The 20,874-nt window shown below is 38.7% G+C and overlaps 1 protein-coding gene across 1 annotated transcript in view; it reads right to left on the bottom strand.

The window, feature by feature from the left end:
• Positions 1-19,271, bottom strand: part of LOC113231546 (probable ribonuclease ZC3H12D) — a 21,158-nt gene extending 1,887 nt beyond the window's left edge. Inside the window, exons 1-4 of the mRNA XM_026465868.1 lie at positions 19,029-19,271; positions 1,771-1,947; positions 1,015-1,247; positions 11-839 (exon numbers count right to left, since the gene is read on the bottom strand). Coding sequence (XP_026321653.1) covers positions 11-839; positions 1,015-1,247; positions 1,771-1,947; positions 19,029-19,271 — 1,482 coding nt within the window. The remainder of the gene's footprint in view (positions 1-10; positions 840-1,014; positions 1,248-1,770; positions 1,948-19,028) is intronic.
• Positions 19,272-20,874: the final 1,603 nt, after the last annotated feature.

Here is a 20,874-nt window from a genome sequence, read left to right as displayed (position 1 = left end):
GTTCCACCACCCGGAGCGCGCCGGGCAAAAAGTCGCACGCCGGGTTCAGCGTCAGCTGGCGCGCCAGCTTGCGGTGCGGGTTGGCGTCGCCCGACGGGCCGGCGCCCTGCGCGCGGTCGAAGTGCGTGGCCAGCGCGGCGTCGGGCAGCCGCGGCGCCGCCGAGTGCGCGCGCGCCAGCGGCCGCTTGTCCCCCCGCTCCGCGCGCCCCCCGCCCGGCGGCAGGCTCACCGTGTGCAGGTCGCGCGCGCGCAGCGCCTTGGCCGCGCGCTCCGACAGCTTCTCGGCCACGGACTTGTGCGGCCGCCCGGCGCGCTCCGGGTGGTGGAACTTGCACTTGTTGCCGTACGTGCACTTGCGGCCGTACGGGCACGCGGGCGGCGGGTCGGCGCGCGACGCCGGCGCGCGCAGGAACGCCTCCAGCGTCGGCCCGGACCGCCCGAGCGGGTCGTCCGGCGGCATGAACCGGTCGTTCACGAACGAGTACATGAGCAGCCGCTCCTCGACCACCTTGCGGAAGTCGGGGTTCTCGGCGGCGAGGTCGCGGTAGTTGTCGTTGGACACGACGATGCCGTCGGTCTCGGCGGCCAGCCTCAGGATGTAGCGGTCGTCGTAGCAGACGAGCCGCTTGCCGCCGAGCAGCCGGCTGGGCGTGTACACCAGCACGCGGTCGCGCTCCAGCCTCTCCAGCGCGTCCCTGTCGGCCACGGGGTTGTCCGGCCGCGACGCCTCCTTGCGCCACTTGGGCACGAACACCGTGATGTCCTTGTGCCCTCGCGCGCGGAACCACTCCACGCAAATCTCGATGCCGCGGCACGAGAACACCTCCTTGTTACCATGACTAAAATTTAAACACAATACGTTATTGTAAAACATGTAACGAACAAAATTGTAGTCTTAATTTGCTTACAATTTTATGAAAATGAGTTTTAGTAATAAAGATATAAATTAATAATGGTCAGGCACGAATTTTGTAAACGGAATCATAACACAGGTAAACCAACAAAAATACGAACCTCATAGCAACGTTGCTGCCGTCGATGACAATTTGCCTGAGAGGGGCCCTGTCTGGCGGGGGCTCGGGCTCAGCAGGCGGCGGGGGTGACAGCGCGCGAGGGGGTTGTTTGGCGGCTAACTTAATTAGCTCGGCAAGCAGCTCATTGCGCGGCGGATCGGGCCCAAGCCGCTGCAATGCCGTGCGGGCTAGCCGTTCGGAGTAACCCAGCTTGACTGCGAACTCGATCTTCGCCTGTTGGTGAACATAAACAATTTTTTTAGAGGTATATCTTCAGGGGGTCTATTCTCGTTCTCCGTCTGCAGCAATTACTGTCAAATAAGTACTACTCGACAAAATTAAAGAACAATGTCAAGTATGAAGCTTCATACGAATAATGCATCTTTCATTTTGGTCGAATATACAGTAATTATTTCGGACGGAGCACCAGAGTACAGGACCAAATTCAGAATACACTATATAATAGAAGCTGCCCAGCTTCTAAGCGAAATCGCGCTTTCCTCGTCCACATTTTCACATTTCATCGCGTGAAATTTTTATATACACGCGAGCCTACATCGATAAAAAAAAGTAACTTCACTTACTGGAGTTAAGTGGACCGGTGTAATATCTATTATAGCATGAGTTTACAACTGACAACGCAATTCGTCGTAGGTACATTTCTGTATCTCTATTAGGTACTTCTTATGAATTTTCTTAGCAAGTTGGATAGATGGATAAAGTAGATAGTGACTTCATCTACCCAAGTCAATTTTACCTGATTAGGTTGTGGTGTAGCAGGTGCCAGGGTGACATATTCAGCGAACTCAGCAGCGAGAGTGTCGGAGGGTGTGCGTGAAGCAGCGCGGTGTCCGCCATCATCATCACACTCAGAGTCGTAGCTCGAGTCCTCACCGCGCTCGCCAGCCCACCCCAGCGATGATTCCACATATTTCTGCAAATGAAAACGAACGTCGTTATCTTCCCGCCGAATATTTACGGGCAGTTCTCATGAAATTTCGAAATTCGTGCTTTCAATTTTTATGTAAATTTTTAGGAAGAATTTGTATTTATTGTTTGTCAATTTCATAGTACTTATATAAATAGTGTTTGATGATATAGTGGTCCCCAAAATAAATTACTTTTAAGAAAATGTATAGGGCAGTCAGAACATTTGAGGGTGAGGGAATGATGAAATCAAAATAAACCAAGAAAAAATAGCGATGGAAACTTATTTTTATATGTTGTGAGGAAATGACTGTCAAAAATGTAACTTTTAGAATTTTTAATTTAATCTTTTCGAAATAGAAACTTTTTACACACATAAGTTGAATTTCGTCTTTTAAAACGTTTACAGTGCTGCTAACTTTCAAAAACTTACAAAATGCATTTACCAAAAATTAAAAATGCGTTCACAAATCGAGTGAAGGTAAAAGTGGGGGAATGATTTTTTCGTTGGGACATGAATAAGCATACACTTTTTTTAATTTGTTTATCGTGTTTTTACCACAGGATAGCTCTAATTTTGCAAAAACTTATTTTATTTGATCGAATGTTTAAGATTTAAAGGTTGTTTTTGTTAATTTTTTTTATTCTATATATCTGTTATTTTGATTTAAACCACAGAACGTGTTTGATTATAGAACTTGGGATATAGAGAGGGAATTATTTTGGGGACATTTTATATATTATTCTTTTTATTTAAATATAGTAATAAATTTTTTATGTAGGCATTCGTAGCAATTGAATTATAATTTGATATTAAATATTAATTTTAAGGCAAGAATGAAATACCTTGTTTTATAAACCTAAAGGACAAGAATTTCGAGATTTTGTAAGAATTACCCGTATACTATTTAAATTAAAAAAATATATACAATCTGTTTTCCTCAACCAAAATTTCAAATATCTAGATGAAACTTTAATGACGGAGAAGCCTGACAAATAGTGCCGGCTTTACCTATGGTGCAGGGTGTGCGTCGCATAAGGGACAGGGTGTAAAGCTGCATCCAGTCGATCTCGGCTGCATGAAGTCGTTTTCAACTGCATGCAGGTCATGCGTGAAGTCGTTATCTGAGTCCTCGACTGCATGAAGTTGATAACGACTACACGTATTAACTGCAAACATGCAGTCAAACATGAGGGCGCGTTCCCATCAAGTTGTGACGACACATGGTCATGCAGTTTAAAGTTTCCTGGCTTGTATATTTAAATGAAGTTTAAACACAACACGATTAACTGTCGTTCACGAGTTTTTTGATGTAACGACGACAGACTGCACGTTATGACAATGGGAAGAGTTACAACGACAGTCGTCTGACGATAAATAAAACGTCCCGATAAAAATGTGACGACAGATAATCGTAGCTTCAAACGATTTTGTCGCGCAAACGACAAGGCGGCTGCCGTGAACCGATAAATTGTCGTCACGATCTAATGGGAACAGCTAGACACGACAGTCGTTCAACGATAAAATAATCGTCCACGACAGATAGTGGTGATACGAGTATAGTAGGGCTAGCACAACTGGGCGCGACTTGCGCGAGAGCGACATAAAGCGCGAGACACTGCTATTCTCGCATAGAGATCTCGCACTTTATGTTGCTCTTGCGCAAGTCGCGTCTTATCGTGCTAGCCCTACAGGCTAGACGCGACGGTCGTTCAACGATAAATAAAACGTGACGACATAATGGAAACGCGCCCTTAGGGTGCCGAGCACCACTCGCAACGCTTCCAAAGAGCCTACGTCGCATCCGGCGGCGGTGCAAGCGAAGTACACGGGCTATTACTTCTCTACATCATTTATAATGGCACCATTTGCACACGAATTTCCGATCACGAGATTACATAACTGTAAGTATTCCTTTAGAACAAACATTCAAAGGTGAGTGAAATTCCCGATACGCTACGCGATGTTTATGCTAGCGCGAACGACGGCGTTATAGTTGGCGAAATATTATTTGCACCGATTCGTCTTGTCGCTTCATCTTTAGAGTACAATAGGACAAAAGAGTACGCACGTGCCATCTGTATAGTGCAAACGACTTGTCTAAATACTTTTACGTATTGGCACTTAATTCTATGCATAAGTAACTTGTTGAATTTGTAAGAAAATAGTCGGTAGTCGGTATTTTACGAAGTACCTATTGTTAAAAAACGACCTGGTGAGTAAAGAAATAATAGAAAACTAGTATTCAGAAAAAGCATTTAGTGCGCCCATGGCTGGTAATATTGACCAAGATTTATGCTTTAGGTAAAAGTTAATGGCTGTTAATGGTTTTATTACCCTATTGTAACACTTATATATATTATAACATTTTTTTAATATAAAAAATAAATGCGCATTTGACCTCCATCTCACCTGATGGAAAGTGACGATGAGGTCAAGGATGTAATATGCATACCTTAATGAATGCCAATTCACACTCAATAAGTCTGCAGGCAGGGAATTCCACTCCCTAGTCGCTAGTCGTATAAATCTGGAAGCGAAACGTTTCGGGCGAATCCGGGGAATATCCACAACATAGGGGTGGAACCCCAGCCCACGTCTAGTCCCCGACGATGGAAAGGGGAAGGCGGAATCAAATTATGCAATTCCATCGCACACTCTCCGTGATATATCATCCTGTAGAATATCGATAAGCTGGCAACTCTACGGCGGTGTTCAAGGCTCTGCGCAGCTTCACCTCTACTAATTCTGAGTCACCTATAAAAGAGAGCCACCTATCTCAAAATTCGCATTTAGAAAAAGTATGAAAAATCTATTGATAGAAAACCAGCGTAGGCTATGATGCTGCTCTGAGGCCGGATGTTCCTAACTATTGTCTTCTAACTGATTTATATTTATGTATATTTATTTGTAGCTTTGTATGTATACATGTATCACACGTGTGTAAATATGTAGTGTGGCATAAAGCAGAGGATACACAGAGCATGTACCATTCCCTTAGGTCTCAGCCGACGCTGAAACAGGAACGATTGAAAATCAGCGTCTGTCTCGCCCGAGATAGACATTTTGCTAAGTCATGTCCATTTCTTGTTTTGCGCCACTATACACACTTACTAACTTAATATCACGGAGCCATTTGGTGTTTTTGTGTTAAGTAGATTTAAGTGCATATAGTGACTCAATTTAATGAATAAACGTTTTCTTTCTTTCTATAAGGTTAGCACGCTTGTCTATTGAATTCATCGGCGCAAATCATATTTCTTCAACTATATAACCCTCTTCTGGGGGTTTACTCTCGTTCTTCGACTGACATCCGAAACAATTACTGTCCAATAAATAATACTCGATCAAGTCAAAAAACAATATCAAATATGATATGCTTCATTTGCATCATGCATCATTTCATTTGGTCGAGTATTACGTACTTGACAGTAGTTGCTTCGGACTGTTAACGAGAGTACAGGGTCTGGGTACAAGTCTCCTTAGATACGATATATAATAGATTTGTTTTAAAGATACTAAATTACGGGACGAACAAATCGTGCGTTTGGTGGTAAGCATAAGCCTACAACAGTTGCACCATTCAGATATTTTGATCGCAAAGTTCCGAGGGACACTACCAGTGCGTTCGTCAGCCCCGTGTGCGATTGAATAGGCATCTTCTGGGCTAGCTCGTTCCATCGTAGATCCTATCTTTGCTCCAAAGCTAGGTAGTGGTCAAGAGCAAGTCCATTTAATTTAAAAAAGTGATTGCAATTTCACCAGCACCTTTACACTTCAAAACCGTAACTCAGTAATGGTTTATATTACTGCTTGGCGGCAGAAAAAGGTATGGTGGCTCCCTGGACCACTAAATGATGATATATTAATAGTTACATCCTACAGGGTAACCTATCACAAAGTCGAAAATTTTTTTGTCCGAAACAAAGTTTATTCGAATTTTTATTGTAATGATCGGTGTACCTAAAACCGAATTATAACGAAACAGTTGTTTGGTTGTTTTTGTATGTTGAATGTTTATTCAATCCTGCATATCCTGCAAGACACGATTAGGTTCGGTTAGGTTAAGTAGTCAAAATTACTTTCGAGGTTATGAAATTTCGACCAAACGTTATTTCTGGAAAATGTCTTTCGTACTACTGATGGGTAACCATCCTACAGGAATATTATTATTCTTTTCAGAAATTGTATTGGTAGGAATAGGATTTTTGTTACGACCAAATCCGAGTGCCTAATTGGAAATGTTGTGACAAACTAACAAGCACTCAATCTCACGATACTTAAAAAAACCCCAAATAGCAATAACAAAGCCAAAAAACTTGAATCCAAGAGCAGAGCGATTTTGACAGCTTGTTAAGGACTTATTAAGCAACTGGATTCTCATTGCGATTGCGAACTTTAACCAAGGACATCCAAAACCGCTATCTACGTCACACATCCGCCTAACAACGTTGCATGCGCATACATTGTTATTGCCGAAATATTAAGAGCCCCTAAAGCCTACAAGTCGTGGTCGCGACAGATCACTTAGCTATGTTAGTATGTGTTGCAATGTCCGCCGACTTACGGTGTACTTTTTCCAAATATAGTGCGGCGTGTCTGTCACAATCGCTACCAAGGTGAACCACGGCACCGTCAAACGTGTGGTCGTGTGGCGACACGGGTTGGGTTCCAAAGAACTGGGTTACTAACTTTGACTGACATGCGTTCCAAATCGATTGTCATTATATCTTTTTGTCATCAAAATGCTTTGGCAACGCATCAGCAATACGTAGGCACAAAATTTTCATCGTAAAGGAAAATTTCAAAAATTTTCGAATAAGTAGGATCACGTGACCAAGAATCGGAAAACAATTTAAAACTTAATATTTTGACGTGGCGAGCAGTTCATCAATAAGCAAATTTTATATGTTACAACCGGTGCCGGCGCAGCACAGGGTCATGAGGGCGTCGAAGCGGATCTACAGATGATCATTGACCTTTAGCGTGTGCGCAACAGTCGAACGTACCAGTTGTAATTCATTATTTCGCCTGTAATGACAAAAATAAAGTTATTTTTCATTATATAGCTGAAGTTTAAAACGAATCTAGTCCCTTTACAGCGTTCTCCTTTCGTTTCCAACAAGCGAGCGAACGAAACCAGTTAGAGATTTTAGTTGAACAAACTAAACTGTTCTTAGTCATAGGCAACATCCGCGTTGGGGCCTACTTGGCCGAGTATCAGAAATCAAAATGTAAAGACGAATGTACTCTATCTAATATTTATTGAATGTTAACGCTTTGATCACAGCGTGTAGAAAACGGATTTCTTCAAGCATGGAGAATGACTTATACTTGACACTGAACGCTGAATGCACTTGGCGATGCAGCGCGGAGAAAGAACAAATCGTCGGTTAAAAGGTAAAACTCACTAATAGCCTAATTGGCCAAAGGGAGATAATTAAGATTTTGTATTTTTTCATTATGAAAAATCACTAAAGGACTGGTATGTATTAAAACAGGAAGGACACCACAGACTTACTGAATTTTTCTTGTCATAGATGTTCTTCCCAATAAAGCAAAATTGAAAAAATCTAGTTTTTGAACAAAATGTCACTTAATGAGTTTTACCTTTTAACCGACGAAATATTAATTAACGTCTTCACTGGAGTTGTTTACTATGTTATTTTAATGACGTTAAGATTTCTGTGACCTTCCGAGCGCAGTCGAGGCATTGGAGAGATAAGTTAGTAGGCCTTTCATTGGGAGCCTACATCCGGCATGATACGGAAGCGGCCCGCCTACCCGCCTCCGCGCAACCGGATGCGACTTTCTAAAAAATATGATGCGCGCCACCAACCGTCGTTAAAAGAGAACGAGACCGATCTTTCTTTATTGTATTTACACATTGCTGCATGGTGGTTTATAGAATACAATACTAAATAGTTAAACAGCACAGAACAATAAAGCAAACATCTTATTGGAATTGGACCATTCACTCGGAAAACTGATAATTAAATTTAGCAACAAAAATGCAAAGGTTAAAATGGAACCGTCTGTAGACGTGGAAATGCCAAAACAAGAATTGGTAACCACGCCTTTTGTCTTAGCTGGCTGATCAAAACAACGTCAATTTCCTCATGGTGCGTGACGTAGCAACCATTTTAGACTAAAATAAAAACTGGTTTTTTACCCGTCGGATTCTTCAGCTTTAGCTATGCTCGTTTACGTTCATTTGTTTACGTTTTTTTCCCGGTAGGGTCTTAACAAGGACTTTTGAATATTCCTAGTCAGATGTTTTCAGTTTATTATGATAACCAAGACTCCGTATACTTAAGTGCTGCTGTTTTGTTTATAGACAAACAGCGAGACACCTTGTAATCTTCATGACCTACTTAGTTTTAAGGTCGTGCGAATCATTCAGATTGTAATAGCTGTGCTGAAATGCGATAAGCCCGTAGTTATTTTATAGCTAAATTAGAATGTCTTATTGCAACAGCTATTTGCGATCGTAGGACGTCGACCACGGAGTTCCGCTTTCTGTTAAATTGATTCAAATTACCAAAGCTAAATCTAGTAGGCCGTCAACATGGTGATGTGAACAGGTTCCCAAGACCATATACACGCAAATAAATACTTAACAGTGACAGAGCTATTACAGGCCTCGTGAATTCAAGCAATTATTGACAAATCTAATCGATATTAATCGAACTAATGAGAAACGTTTGATATGAATAGATAAACAAAAATATTTATTAATATCTGTCTTGTTTAGCAATATGAATTTGCATAAATTCTATTTAACACCGAAACGCCAATATAACAGTGATCGATATTGCGATAGCAATGACGTCAATAGAACGTTGTCTATGTTTGTATGATACATACATATAAACCAATCAGAGCGAGGATAGGAGAGACAATTAAAGACATTAACTATTAATCCACATGGCAGAGATATTGGGAGCATCTGAGGTTATCAGGATTCAACGTGCGTCAAACGAATTCCAAAGTCCACCATCTCGTTCTGCAGTCCAGAAATCGCGAAGGGAATTTGACTGCCTTTACGTCTATTAAAAACCGGTCTTTTCTTCCTCTGTCCAGTCATGTTTTTTAATGTCTGAATAGTCACACGGAAATCAATAAAAAAAATAATTAAGAATTGCGGATAAACCGATTTAAATGTTCAATGACCAGGGAAAGGATTTATCGGTGGAAATTAGCCATTGTTTACAATGGGTTTTCCAAACCACAAGCAGTCGCATGGCTGCGCCGCTTCAGGAGAGTATTCACTATGTAATTTCCAGTATTCCGGTGTAAAATACTAAACAAAACAAAAAAGTATTTTGCTTTATTGGCGAACTAGGTTATCTTATTAGATCGCATCATATTTGATACATTTAACGCTCACCAATCTGATAATGATTTGCACATTCCGCAGACATGTACTTTGTAAGTTTATTATAATTTTTTTTCAGATTATAATCTTTGTTGTTGGAAAATTTTGGAACAATATTTGACAAAAATAAAAATATAACACACGTTCAATAAAGCCATTTTGTCAATTTTTCATGTCATTCATGTCAAGTGATTCACATCGGCCGGCCGTAGGTAAGTCACTCGAATTCTGCTTACCTGAACGGATTAGGCCAGCAATGTATAAAAGGTCATTATGTTTTAAGCCAAACTTTGTCATCTATCTCCACCATCTGTATCATCTGAAGCTATGTGGATTTTAAGAAATTTCTGGATCTGATACAAGCTGCACTTGCTGCGGCGGCAGCGTATGGTTGGTGCTAAATTACATACGGTATAAATAGTTCTTCCTAACTACCTTTCGACAACAGCAAGAATCACAATATAAATACCAAATACCTAACTGTAATGCATAAAACCCGGTAATTAAACTCAAATAAATATTAATCAGTTTATTCAAAATATTAAATTGTAACATTTTTGTTTAAAAAAACCGACTACTGACTGCTTTCGCAATGTTCGTTAATGACAATTGAAACTCAGATGGAAGTCAAAACGAATCATATGAGTCCTAAAACAAGGTAACCGCTGCACAATGTAGAAAAGTTCCCCTCATCTGTCAGCCATTTCCATCGTCACATCAAGTGTAGGTAACCATAATTATAGCCGTCCCCTCACTAATATGCAGCTAAGTGACAAGTTGTCAAATATCAAATATCCGTTTCAGATAACTTTTTTTTATAATACTAAGTGAAGGGACGAACAAGACGTGTGTCTGGTAGGAAGCGACACGTCTGTCCCTAACAGTTGCAGTGCCACTCAGAACTTTAAAGTGTAAAGCCTGAGGGACACTGCCATTGCGCGCGTCGCCCTGAGACCTAAGTTGACAAGTTCCATGTGCCTATAGTTTCACCAGCACCCTTATCCTGCAAAACCGGAACGCAGTAATAGTCACATTATTGCTTGGCGGTAGAAATAGGTAACGTGGCAGTACTTCCCTGGACGAATTCTTTCACAAGGAGCTCTACTGCTACAAAACTGAATAAAATAGAATATAGAATAAAGATAGATCTCCAAATTCTCTATTTAAAAACAGTAGAGCTAGCGCGACAAGGCACTACTTGCGCAAGAGCGACATAAAGCGCGAAATCTCTACGCAACAATAGTTGTATCTCGCGCTGCATGCCACTCTTGCGCTAGTCGCGCAGTTAATGTGTTCAACATATCGGAACCTACTTCAATCCCCACTGAAATGTTGTGGGATATGCTAGATGAAGATCCATGGCATCTCAGGATACACGATCTGCACCGAGACATGCTAGAAAAACTAAAGGACATGCACATAGTGGGATTGGACACTCCTGGTCCACAATACACTAAATATGGCCAGTACAACCCGATGGTTTACAGTCAACGAATTGGTGAAATAGAGTATGTCACAAAAAAAGATAGGGATAAACGTGTCAGTAGACGGCGTGTACCCCCAAGGGAACACATTCTGCAATAAAAAGAAAGTTATAAATTTTACGTATGTATAGCACTTTTCTGTGAGCTATAAACTAGCTACACGACATAAAATAAATGTATAGATCTTTAAGACACATTGCATTACGTACACACCCTTTTACGGACAAAAACTGTAACAAAAATGAAAAACAATAAAGAACTTTCTATTCTATTCTATTCCTAATGACGCAAAACTAAAATATCATTAAATAATTTCAATATTCTAAAACTGGGTTATGGTTCTTTTATGATGTGTCTAAAAATGATTTTGTCACATAGCCATGTCTTAGTTTGCGGGCGGCGGAATTTTTCATTACAATTACGTCTAAGTTTGAATGCAACACTGACTCCCTTTTCAACAAAAAAAGAATCATATAAATCGGCTCACAGATGTCGGAATAATCGCGTAAAATACACACAATAAAATGCAGTCGAATTGAGAACCCTTTCCTTTTTGAGTCGTTTAAAAAAATATCAATCGCCACTGACCGCAAGCGTGTTTACGATATTTATAGCAAAGTCACAATGTATAGTAATAAATCGAAACGTAGATTGCCCTATCAGACACAATTGGTTCCGTTTGCGGAGAAGAAATTCTATCGCGTACCTATTTGTTGTAGTGATAAGAACGACCAATGGGGTGGGAGCATTGGGTTGACGTCGGCACGCGCCACCTCGTGCGATGTAGCGTCGCGGCGAACAGGATGCAAGCACGCGACACACTTTACACAACATACTCTCACATTATTATCAAATGCACACAAGTGTAAATGCATGCTCTCCAATGTTTTGATATCGATATCTCTGACTCAATTCTCGTTAATCGTTTTCGCTAATGTCGTTTCAGTTTCTCTTTGTAATTTGACTACAGCTCTAGTGAACAATCTACCTACTATGATTTTATGTGATTCGTAATGTTTTCCTAAAATATTGTTACGTATTTAAAGTAACAGTTGCTTGGCGTTACGTTTTCTCCCAAATGTAACATTGTCTTTCTTTCCCATATATTTAACACCTTGATGAGTTACTTTTACTTTTAACAAGATAATTGCAATGCAATTCCCGCCTGTTCGGAACGTCAATGCCTACCTTCGCTCGTAGGGTAGGGTTGTCACATTATTATTTTAGTAAGAAGTTTATGTATCACGTTTTACTACCGTAATCGTGTTCGATCTTTGTAATAACATAATTTTTAATGCAAAGATCAAACTAGTAGAGTAATTTCACAGAAAAATATTATCATGGTAGTAAATTATCGTGATCTCGAGTCAGCCGCTGGTAGCTGTAAAGGTACCTGGCTGAGTGAAGAAAAACTTTCATAGATTTCTCACAGATGGCGCTACGGCAAAAAATTCGTTAAAAATCAAAAACAAAGATCTGCAACAAGCACATACAATTTTTTTTTGGGTCTACTAGTTCGTTCCGTAGCTTAGTTGGGAGAGCGTCGGGCGGGTATGCTGAAGACGCTGATTCGAATTCAGCCGGGTCGAATGAACTTTCTGTGTTCGATCTTTGTATTAATAATTATTAATATAGTTGTACCTACAGGTTGTATACATAATTAGGGTGTTCATCCCTATTTTTTTACGTGTTATGTTGAAATTATCTTTATTTGACGCAGTATTCACGTATTGATTATGGAGTACGATCATGAAATAGAAATAATACGCTGAACAATTCTATATTTGAAGCACTCTTGTCCATAAACACAACTATAAACACTACTATTTGAAGTGATTTTTAACCGACTTCAAAAAAGGATGAGGTTATCAAATCGACTGTATTTATTTTTGTGTGTTACGCGATTACTCCGATTAGTGAACCGATTTTGATGATTCTTTTTTGTAGGATAGAGGGTAACTCGGTATTGGTCCCATTTAAATTTGACGAAAATATTCCACCTGTAAGGGTCGTATTCTAGAACTCTACTCAATGCTCAAGTCAGAATTGCAATGGAAACACAAGCACTGCAACTACGACCCTCATGGCAGGGTCTTGAGTATGATTTCGAGTGCTTCAAACCATACTCAAATCCTAACTTGAGCATTGAGTAGAGTTCTAGAATACGACCCTAAGTGTGGCAAACTATGAATCCTGTTAATCACACACTTTCCGGTAACCGATTTCAATAAAATTAAAAGTAATTCTACGGACTTTTGAGGTCGCTCTCCTTTTTGGTAGAAAAGTTATTAAATACCAAGCGAACGCTTCAACTCTATAATAATTGGCTCTTGCGACGAGGCATGCTATGTGAGTGCACCGCGAGATGTGAATGTGTGTGTTACACAGCGCGCGGCTAGCGTGCACAAATGCAAGCCGCACTGCTACGTTTGTATAGTTTTAGACTACTTGTTTTATTGTACTATGACAATGCTCCACCGTACTGTTAGGTAATTTTCCGAAAAATTTCAAATACTGGATTTTTTTCTGAAAAAATTCCCGAAAAATTGGAAAAATTTGAAACATCAGAAAAATATAATTTCGAAGGTTCATTCTATGTTCTACGTTTAGAAATATCTTTTGAAGTTTCATTTAGCGTGAATTATAAAATAAATCTTGTATAGCTCACAGCTACATTATAGAAAATGTCTTTATATGATCAGTACATAGTACTAAAAAACCGACCTCAAAAGTACGTGGAATTACGTCTATTTGCTAAGTTTTATTGAAATATCCCCTAGTTCGCCACTATACAGGACTTGACACTGGAGATAATAAAAATCGGTTCTCACTACTCAAAGTATATTGAGAGAGAAACGCCTTGAATTGGAGAAATAGCAAAATCAACCATTAAAGTAATTGCTCCTAAATTAAAGTTAGGCGCTATTTATAAAAATGAATCTTCATGCGTGAATAGCCAACCTTCGAGGTGGATGATTTTCTTCAAAATGAAATGGGACCACTATGGAAGTATCCCCTTTCCAACAAAAAAAATAATCTTGAAAATCGGTTCACAAATACCGGAGTTAACGCGTAACATACATACAAAAAAAAACATGCAGACGAATTGAGAACCTCCTCCTTTTTTGAAGTCGGTTAAAAAACGAGATTTAAAATGATTTCACAACAGCAGAAAACGCTTCCAACAACCACACCACTACCACCTCTGGTTGGCTTCATCGTTTTCGTTCAGTAACTTTAATTTTTGAACGGTGTCAACGTCAAATTTGGGGAAAAATATGATTTTTTTAAATGGAAATTTCTCCATGACCCAACACTACTCCAGAATAAGTGTGGCTTCATAGCTTAATCAACAGCGTGTATTCTCGGAAGCCTATAGTATTCTATAGCCAATTCTAAATTTACATTCGTCGATACCATACGTTCCACGGACTGGTGCAATGAAGTAGTCACGAGCCCATATTTAGCAGATCTCAAAATAGACATTAAATGAAAGAAGCAAATAAAAATAGTTAAAAATATACAAAACCAAAGTGGATAAGTGTTAATGTTACCTAACAGAATACGATTCAATTCAGCGACGCACAAGACGAACGAGTAGTTTAGTTATTTAATAAGGCAATGATTACAAATACATTGTTGTTATGTTGAACCCTTGTAAAGTTTACATGTTCTGACAAATATTAACGTTGACGTCAAAAACCTTAGAAAGAAATTGTTATTGTTTAATTGTTAGTACATTTCGACTCCTCCTACGTAATCTATCGTAAGCCACAAAGTAATATTATAATTGCTAAATTAGTCTGTCTATCTGTTACCTTTGGACGCCTAAACCGCTGAACCAATTCTGATAGTTATTAATACAAAGATTTAGAAAAAATTCGTTCAATCCGGCCGGATTGGAATCGACGACGTCTCTTAGCAAACTGTGCCAGACGCTATGCCAACTAAGCCACGGAACGAACCAGCGGACTCCTCACGAATTTCCATATGTGATTGTCGGATCTTTGTATTTGATTTTTTCAACGACTTTTTAGCTTTAAATTACTAGCCTTTAGATTTTAAAAATCAATTTTGATGAATCTTGGTATAGAGATAGAAGGGACCTAGGAGAAGGACATAGGCTACATTTTGTCACAAAAGTAAATCTTAAAGATGGTGAAATAGGGGATGAAAGTTTGTATGGACAACCAATAAAACTATGAAAATTAGTGTAGTGCAGTAGTAGGCTACTCGAAGTACATATTCTACGTACTTTATAAATCTCTTATTTATGTACGTCTATTACACTCAGCATGCACTCTGCAGTGAAATTACGAGTATGAAAGCATGAAAAATAATGAGTATGCTTCAAATTTGATTTTAATATTTGGAGAATAGCAGCTATTATGCTCATTTTAGTCATTACGATACACTAAAAAGTTCCCCTTTATAGTTGTGAATTTGACCTTACGATTCTTTAAGTAGGAGGGATAGATTTATGCCTACATATAAGACGTGTTGTGTGTTATGCAATATTGTGTGCACAAAATAAGTAAATAGTTTATAGAAGGCTTTAAAAATTCTATTTGTGACCGAGGTTTGTTCATTTACTTTATGGAAATAAAATACCAAGTACAATAGAGTAGTAAAGTCAGACTACAATTACGAAACTATATAAGTATTAAGAACTATTATAAGTATTAGAAACTATTTAAGTATTTTATTTTTATATCCGGAACTTAGCGGTGTGATTTATGCTACTGGAAAAGAGGGGAATTCGAAAAAAGTTATTTATCATAATATATTTAAAAAACAAACTTTTGTGTCTCCGTCACTTTCTGTTTACAGTCTTACGCGCGTTAATTCTTTCAGAATTTAAAAAATCGAGCACGACGAGTTGTCGTTTTAAGGAGAGATCGGAATAGAGTGTTAATTGCTTGATATTTATACTAATATTCTAATTATATCGCATAGTACCTTGCCTGATCCTTTTTTCTCCTCCCACTCTTCATTATCTCGTTTATATTTTTTTTATTCTGAGTTAAAAGTCGAAAACTTTGTCCATGACTGAATCGCTAACAGCCAAGGACAAAAAAATATAGTTAAATGTTTAGTTACAATTACAAAATACTTACTCTTACTTATGCAACAACTACACTTTTTAATTTTAATAACTTCGACATTTCGGAGTCAAGCTTGAAGTTTTGGTAAACATACTGTCTATAACAATATCTATTTAAAAATAACAACAGTCGCCCACAAATGGCTCGATATTTTAAATTTTGTCAGGATTTTTTTTAATATTAATTCACGGCACCGGAATAAATTCATCAAGCCAAATCTTCAACATTTTTTTTCTTAACTTTTTAAATACCGTGTCTATGACACTTTCTTCTTTGAATATATTTCAAGTATTTGAAGGTATCTACATCTCTTCAATGATGGAAAGAATGTTATGCGTATATATATGTTCATAATTCTTCGTATTCTGCAGTAACGTTGGCAAGAGGCGGGGATGTCTTCTTTACAAATCTTTAGTAGGCCATCTATAAGAGTCTTTGCACACTGAAGGCAGGGTATCTGACAGAATTGACGTGCGTAATACACAATGTAATTTTCTTTTTTCCCGGTTTTTTGTGGTTAGCGTTTTCAATTCCTACAAGAGAGTTGACTTTGGTCTTTAAAACGGATAAACTTATAAAAATGAATTTGGAAACAGGATTAGGAAGGTAGAGGAACAACGGAATCAAGCGAGGAGTTATGAGATTTAAATAAACAATTAGTAAAAAATAAACAGCTAAATTGTAAAATAACTCTAAAAAATAAATAACGTAATTCAGAAAAAGTCGGTGCAGCCTAATGATTTGACCTATCGTCTCTGAAGCAGAGGTCGACTGGCCGATTTCGGGCTCGAAATTTTGAGTTTTTTTGGAAATGATGTGCGAAATTTGATTTGAAATTTACCATGAGCTTTTCGGTCAAGGAAAACATCGTGATGACACCTGAACCTCGCAGAAGGTTCAAAGCCCTCGAAAAACGTGTGACGTCCCGAACCCGCATTGGGCCTACGTGGTGGACGTGATATAAATGGGTTGATGTTGAAAATAACTCTAATTATATAAGTGTAAATGTCTGCAAAATCGCAGTGCCAAATACAAAAAAGGTTAGATTTTTTTAAATATAACAGTCATGTTTGTGGTACGCTTTACCTTTGTCTATTCAACGAGCAAAATCGTGCCATATTTTCAAAAATATGATAAAAGAACACTACCTAACTTTAGTGTGACTTGAACTGCATAAGTGTTTTTATTTTTTAGAAATTTTATTTCTATAGGTGTAGGAATATGTAGCAGTTTATGATATTCATATATATGTATTGGTTTTATTATTAATAAATATATGTATATTTGTATTTATTTATAATTTTTCTACCTATTGATTAGTAATTCTTCATACACCGCCGTCTTTTTCCTGTGAGTTATAGAATTACTTCCACCCAAAGGTTGTCTGGCAGAAATCGATTAAAGCGATAAGACCGCCCATTGTATTACCGCTTATTTTTAATTTAATTGTATTTGATTTGTTTCTTTTTTTTTGGTGTACAATAAAGAATTTTTGTATTGTATTCGTTCGAATCCGTGTTTAGGACTGCTGCAGATTTTTCGCCGGAATTATTTAAAAAAAGACATTTCAAGTCTTAGGACCCTGTGTCAATCAAACAGACCGGCACTCGTGGGCACCGACTCTAATATCGCTATTATACATTACATCAGAGCATTATAATGCCGGATACAGCTGATAAGTTTTAACATTATAAGGTTGCCAAGCCATTCTTTTTATATAATAATCGTTCTAAACTCTGATCTCAAAACGACGCCTGCTTTAAATAAACATTTGTTTTTGTTTTACTATCATATTACAGGTTTAATAAACAATAAATGAATATTTTATTGTATTTCTTGCTACTTTTGGACGTGGTAATTTTTTAAATTTTATTACACCAGTGTTCATTATCAAATTTCCGTGGCAATTATTTATTATTTAAATATTCAAGTATTTATCGTGTAATTATCAAATAATATTTCACGATAAAAATCGAATACTTAAATAATAAAAATATCGGAAATTAGGTAGTGAACACAAGTCCGAGAATTACCGACATCCATTTGCAAACAGTGTTTAACTTGGAAAGTTTCGACACTTATAGTAAATGTATTCAGTTATCGATTTTCGGTTACGTCTTTACGTCAACAAAAGAAACCTTCCAGTAAGGTTACATTACAACTAGTTTACTTTAGCGTAAGTATGTTTGTTTATTTACAAGTTAAGGTAACATCCGTGATTGCGGTGACGTACCTATGACGTTCTATTATAAATCATGTTTATCTATACATAAGTAAGAAAACATTACTTGTATAGGAAATGATAAGACAAAATAGAAACTTGAGAATAAATAAAAACTTAAATAACATAGCGCAACAACTGCACCAACTGAATATGATACCCGGTGGCCTGTATTAAATTTGAATCCGTGATCAGATGTCGTGGATAACGAATGAATATAAATCACCAGCGCTCTCGAGTGAAAGTCCGCAATGATATCCACTGCTGGCGCGGCAACGACATCTAGCAGATCAGGGCGATAGATGTAGACATGTACACATTAGTTAACGCTTCTCACCACACTTTCACGAAACGAAAAAAAACAAAATCACCACGCGGCACTCGAGATCTGATGACCGATGGTTGCTATCTCAGCACTCGCAGAAGCCACGCCACCACATTCTACGTGAACGTAGAAAACTTTCATACATATCCACAGTGATAAAAACCTTTTGAAAGTTTTTATTATAATATAGACTCTAGACCAGACCTCTCGTAACGTCGACGACAAAGCAAGAACGCGGGTCGAGTCCTGATGTGGACTTGTCCAGTCCAGTAATAAGAAAGAATTTCACTCACCAAGAATAGGTATTTTACAAAGCTGACAGACAAAGTGGAAATGAACTATGCCATTTATGTAACAACACTATCTCATTAGCATAAGTATGACGTTAAACAATTTTCGAACCGGCCCCACTTCCGGGATCGTTATATCGGTCTATCGTGAATGAACATCATTACAATTCGATGTACGCGCAGAGGTGGTACAACGAGAAACCAGTTGGAATATCGATAAGACACTAAGACACAGGGCACGTGCCGGAGACAGGTGCCTGAGGGACCGCGACAATTGCGCTCACCTGGGTGTTGTCAATCGCGTACATAATAAATGCGTGTGAGTGCGCGGGCGCGCGGCATGGCATACGCTGTGCGGTGCGCGGCACGTCTCGCGGCGGACTGCGGAGCACGGGTGCGCACACCTCTGCGGCCGCGGGCCCGCAGAGTGAAGGGGAAGCGGGGCACTGCCAGATCCGGGTTGCGCGCCCACTGCAGCCGGCCCCCAAACAAACCGCACGCCGAGCGATATTGGTCTCTCGTGTCATCTCCCGAAAATGACCCAGAGACCAACCGCAAGCGGAAGTGCGGGGACGACTGCCCTCAATCGCTGAACTCGTGCGAGACCCGAATGATCCAAGTTTCCCAAATTTTGCTTTAATCTTTAAAAATTAATTAGACGTTTGCATTAACCGTCCCTCATGTACGTTGCATTTCTGTTGTGGAAATTGAAATTAATAGAAAATTTACCTTATTGGCATGATGCCACTTAATGACTATACTAATTACACCTTTTATGTATGCATATAATAGCGTACTATGACGACACAACACCTGGAGTAAAAAATATATACAAGATAATAAGATAAAACAATCAGAGTGAAATGACATAGTAGGAAATTCCATTACAATCTAATGCCAATATTTATATCAGTACGAAATTATCATGCAAATCAGCAAAACAGAAGCTGATAAATTTCAACCAGCAGTCAAAATTGGTATGATTATTGTACACTTCAACAACTAGTAACAGTTAAGTAATGCTGAGATCATAATGACATGGAAAACTCGAAAATTGAAAATATGTAGGTATGCCCTCACTCAGACATAAAAAAATATAAAGAAATTCAACACATGACAGACTAGAGAAACAAAATTAAATGCTCAACAACCAAAACCAAAACAGAAATACAAAAATAAAATATTATTAATGAATAATTAAGAATTCGATATACTCATATACCCTAGTTGTAAAACAATGCTTTTGTCAAAGCTGTTAAACAGGTTCTCGACATTCAGCATGCACACAAGCAAGTAATCTATTCTACAATGGACAACTTTCAAAATTGTAGAGTAAACCGAAAAATATCTTGGAGATTGATATTCAACGCAAAAACAAAGGTAAAGAGAAGACAATTTTATTTCAACAATCGTCAAATTGTGTTTAGAGTGGGCTAGGCATACGAGTAGATTTGGAAGAGATACTTCTTGTTACAGAGAAAATATTTGAAGATCTCGTTGCCCTCACTATTGTGGGCTAGGAGCGCCAGGATGACGGAGGGTTAAATTACGTCAATACATAATTGAGTTTCCTGTGTTATGGAGTAATAAATTGCATAGACGAAATATTTACTTCAAGTTTAAACCTTGGAAAAACATATACATAGCTCCTAATAGAAAACAAAAGACTTAAGTGGATTATTAACATAGGGCGCATAAGTCTCCGGAACTGGCTACTTACATAAACAATATTTAAAAAGTAATTACAACATTTGAAAATGGGACTCTTTGGCTGTAGTATACAGTTTGTTTCATCTGACTGTTACTTGTTTTTACATTGTGGCGTCATTTTAGAAATTGGTTGTCTACATCACCATGGATTTAACTCGTGACTATTTTCGTAGTATGATTTTCTGCGACCTTAAGTGTAATTTAACAGCTCAGCGGAGCTTCGCTCGGCTTCAAACCGCTTTTGCCGATGAAGCACCATGCAAGACGACTATTTATAGCTATTTTGCAGAATTCAAACGCGGTCGTGTGAATCTCAGTGACGAATTTTGTGATGGTCGCCCGTCTTCTGCTGTGAACAACAAAAACATCGATGCTGTGCGCCGTACGATCAAATCAGACAGACATGTGACATACCATGAG

This window comes from Hyposmocoma kahamanoa, unplaced genomic scaffold (assembly GCF_003589595.1).
Source record: "Hyposmocoma kahamanoa isolate Upper Pololo Valley unplaced genomic scaffold, ASM358959v1 65, whole genome shotgun sequence".
In the NCBI taxonomy this organism is placed as follows: domain Eukaryota; kingdom Metazoa; phylum Arthropoda; class Insecta; order Lepidoptera; family Cosmopterigidae; genus Hyposmocoma; species Hyposmocoma kahamanoa.
The sequence above is the reverse complement of the archived record's forward strand: the minus strand, read 5'-3'. Positions and strand labels throughout refer to the sequence as shown.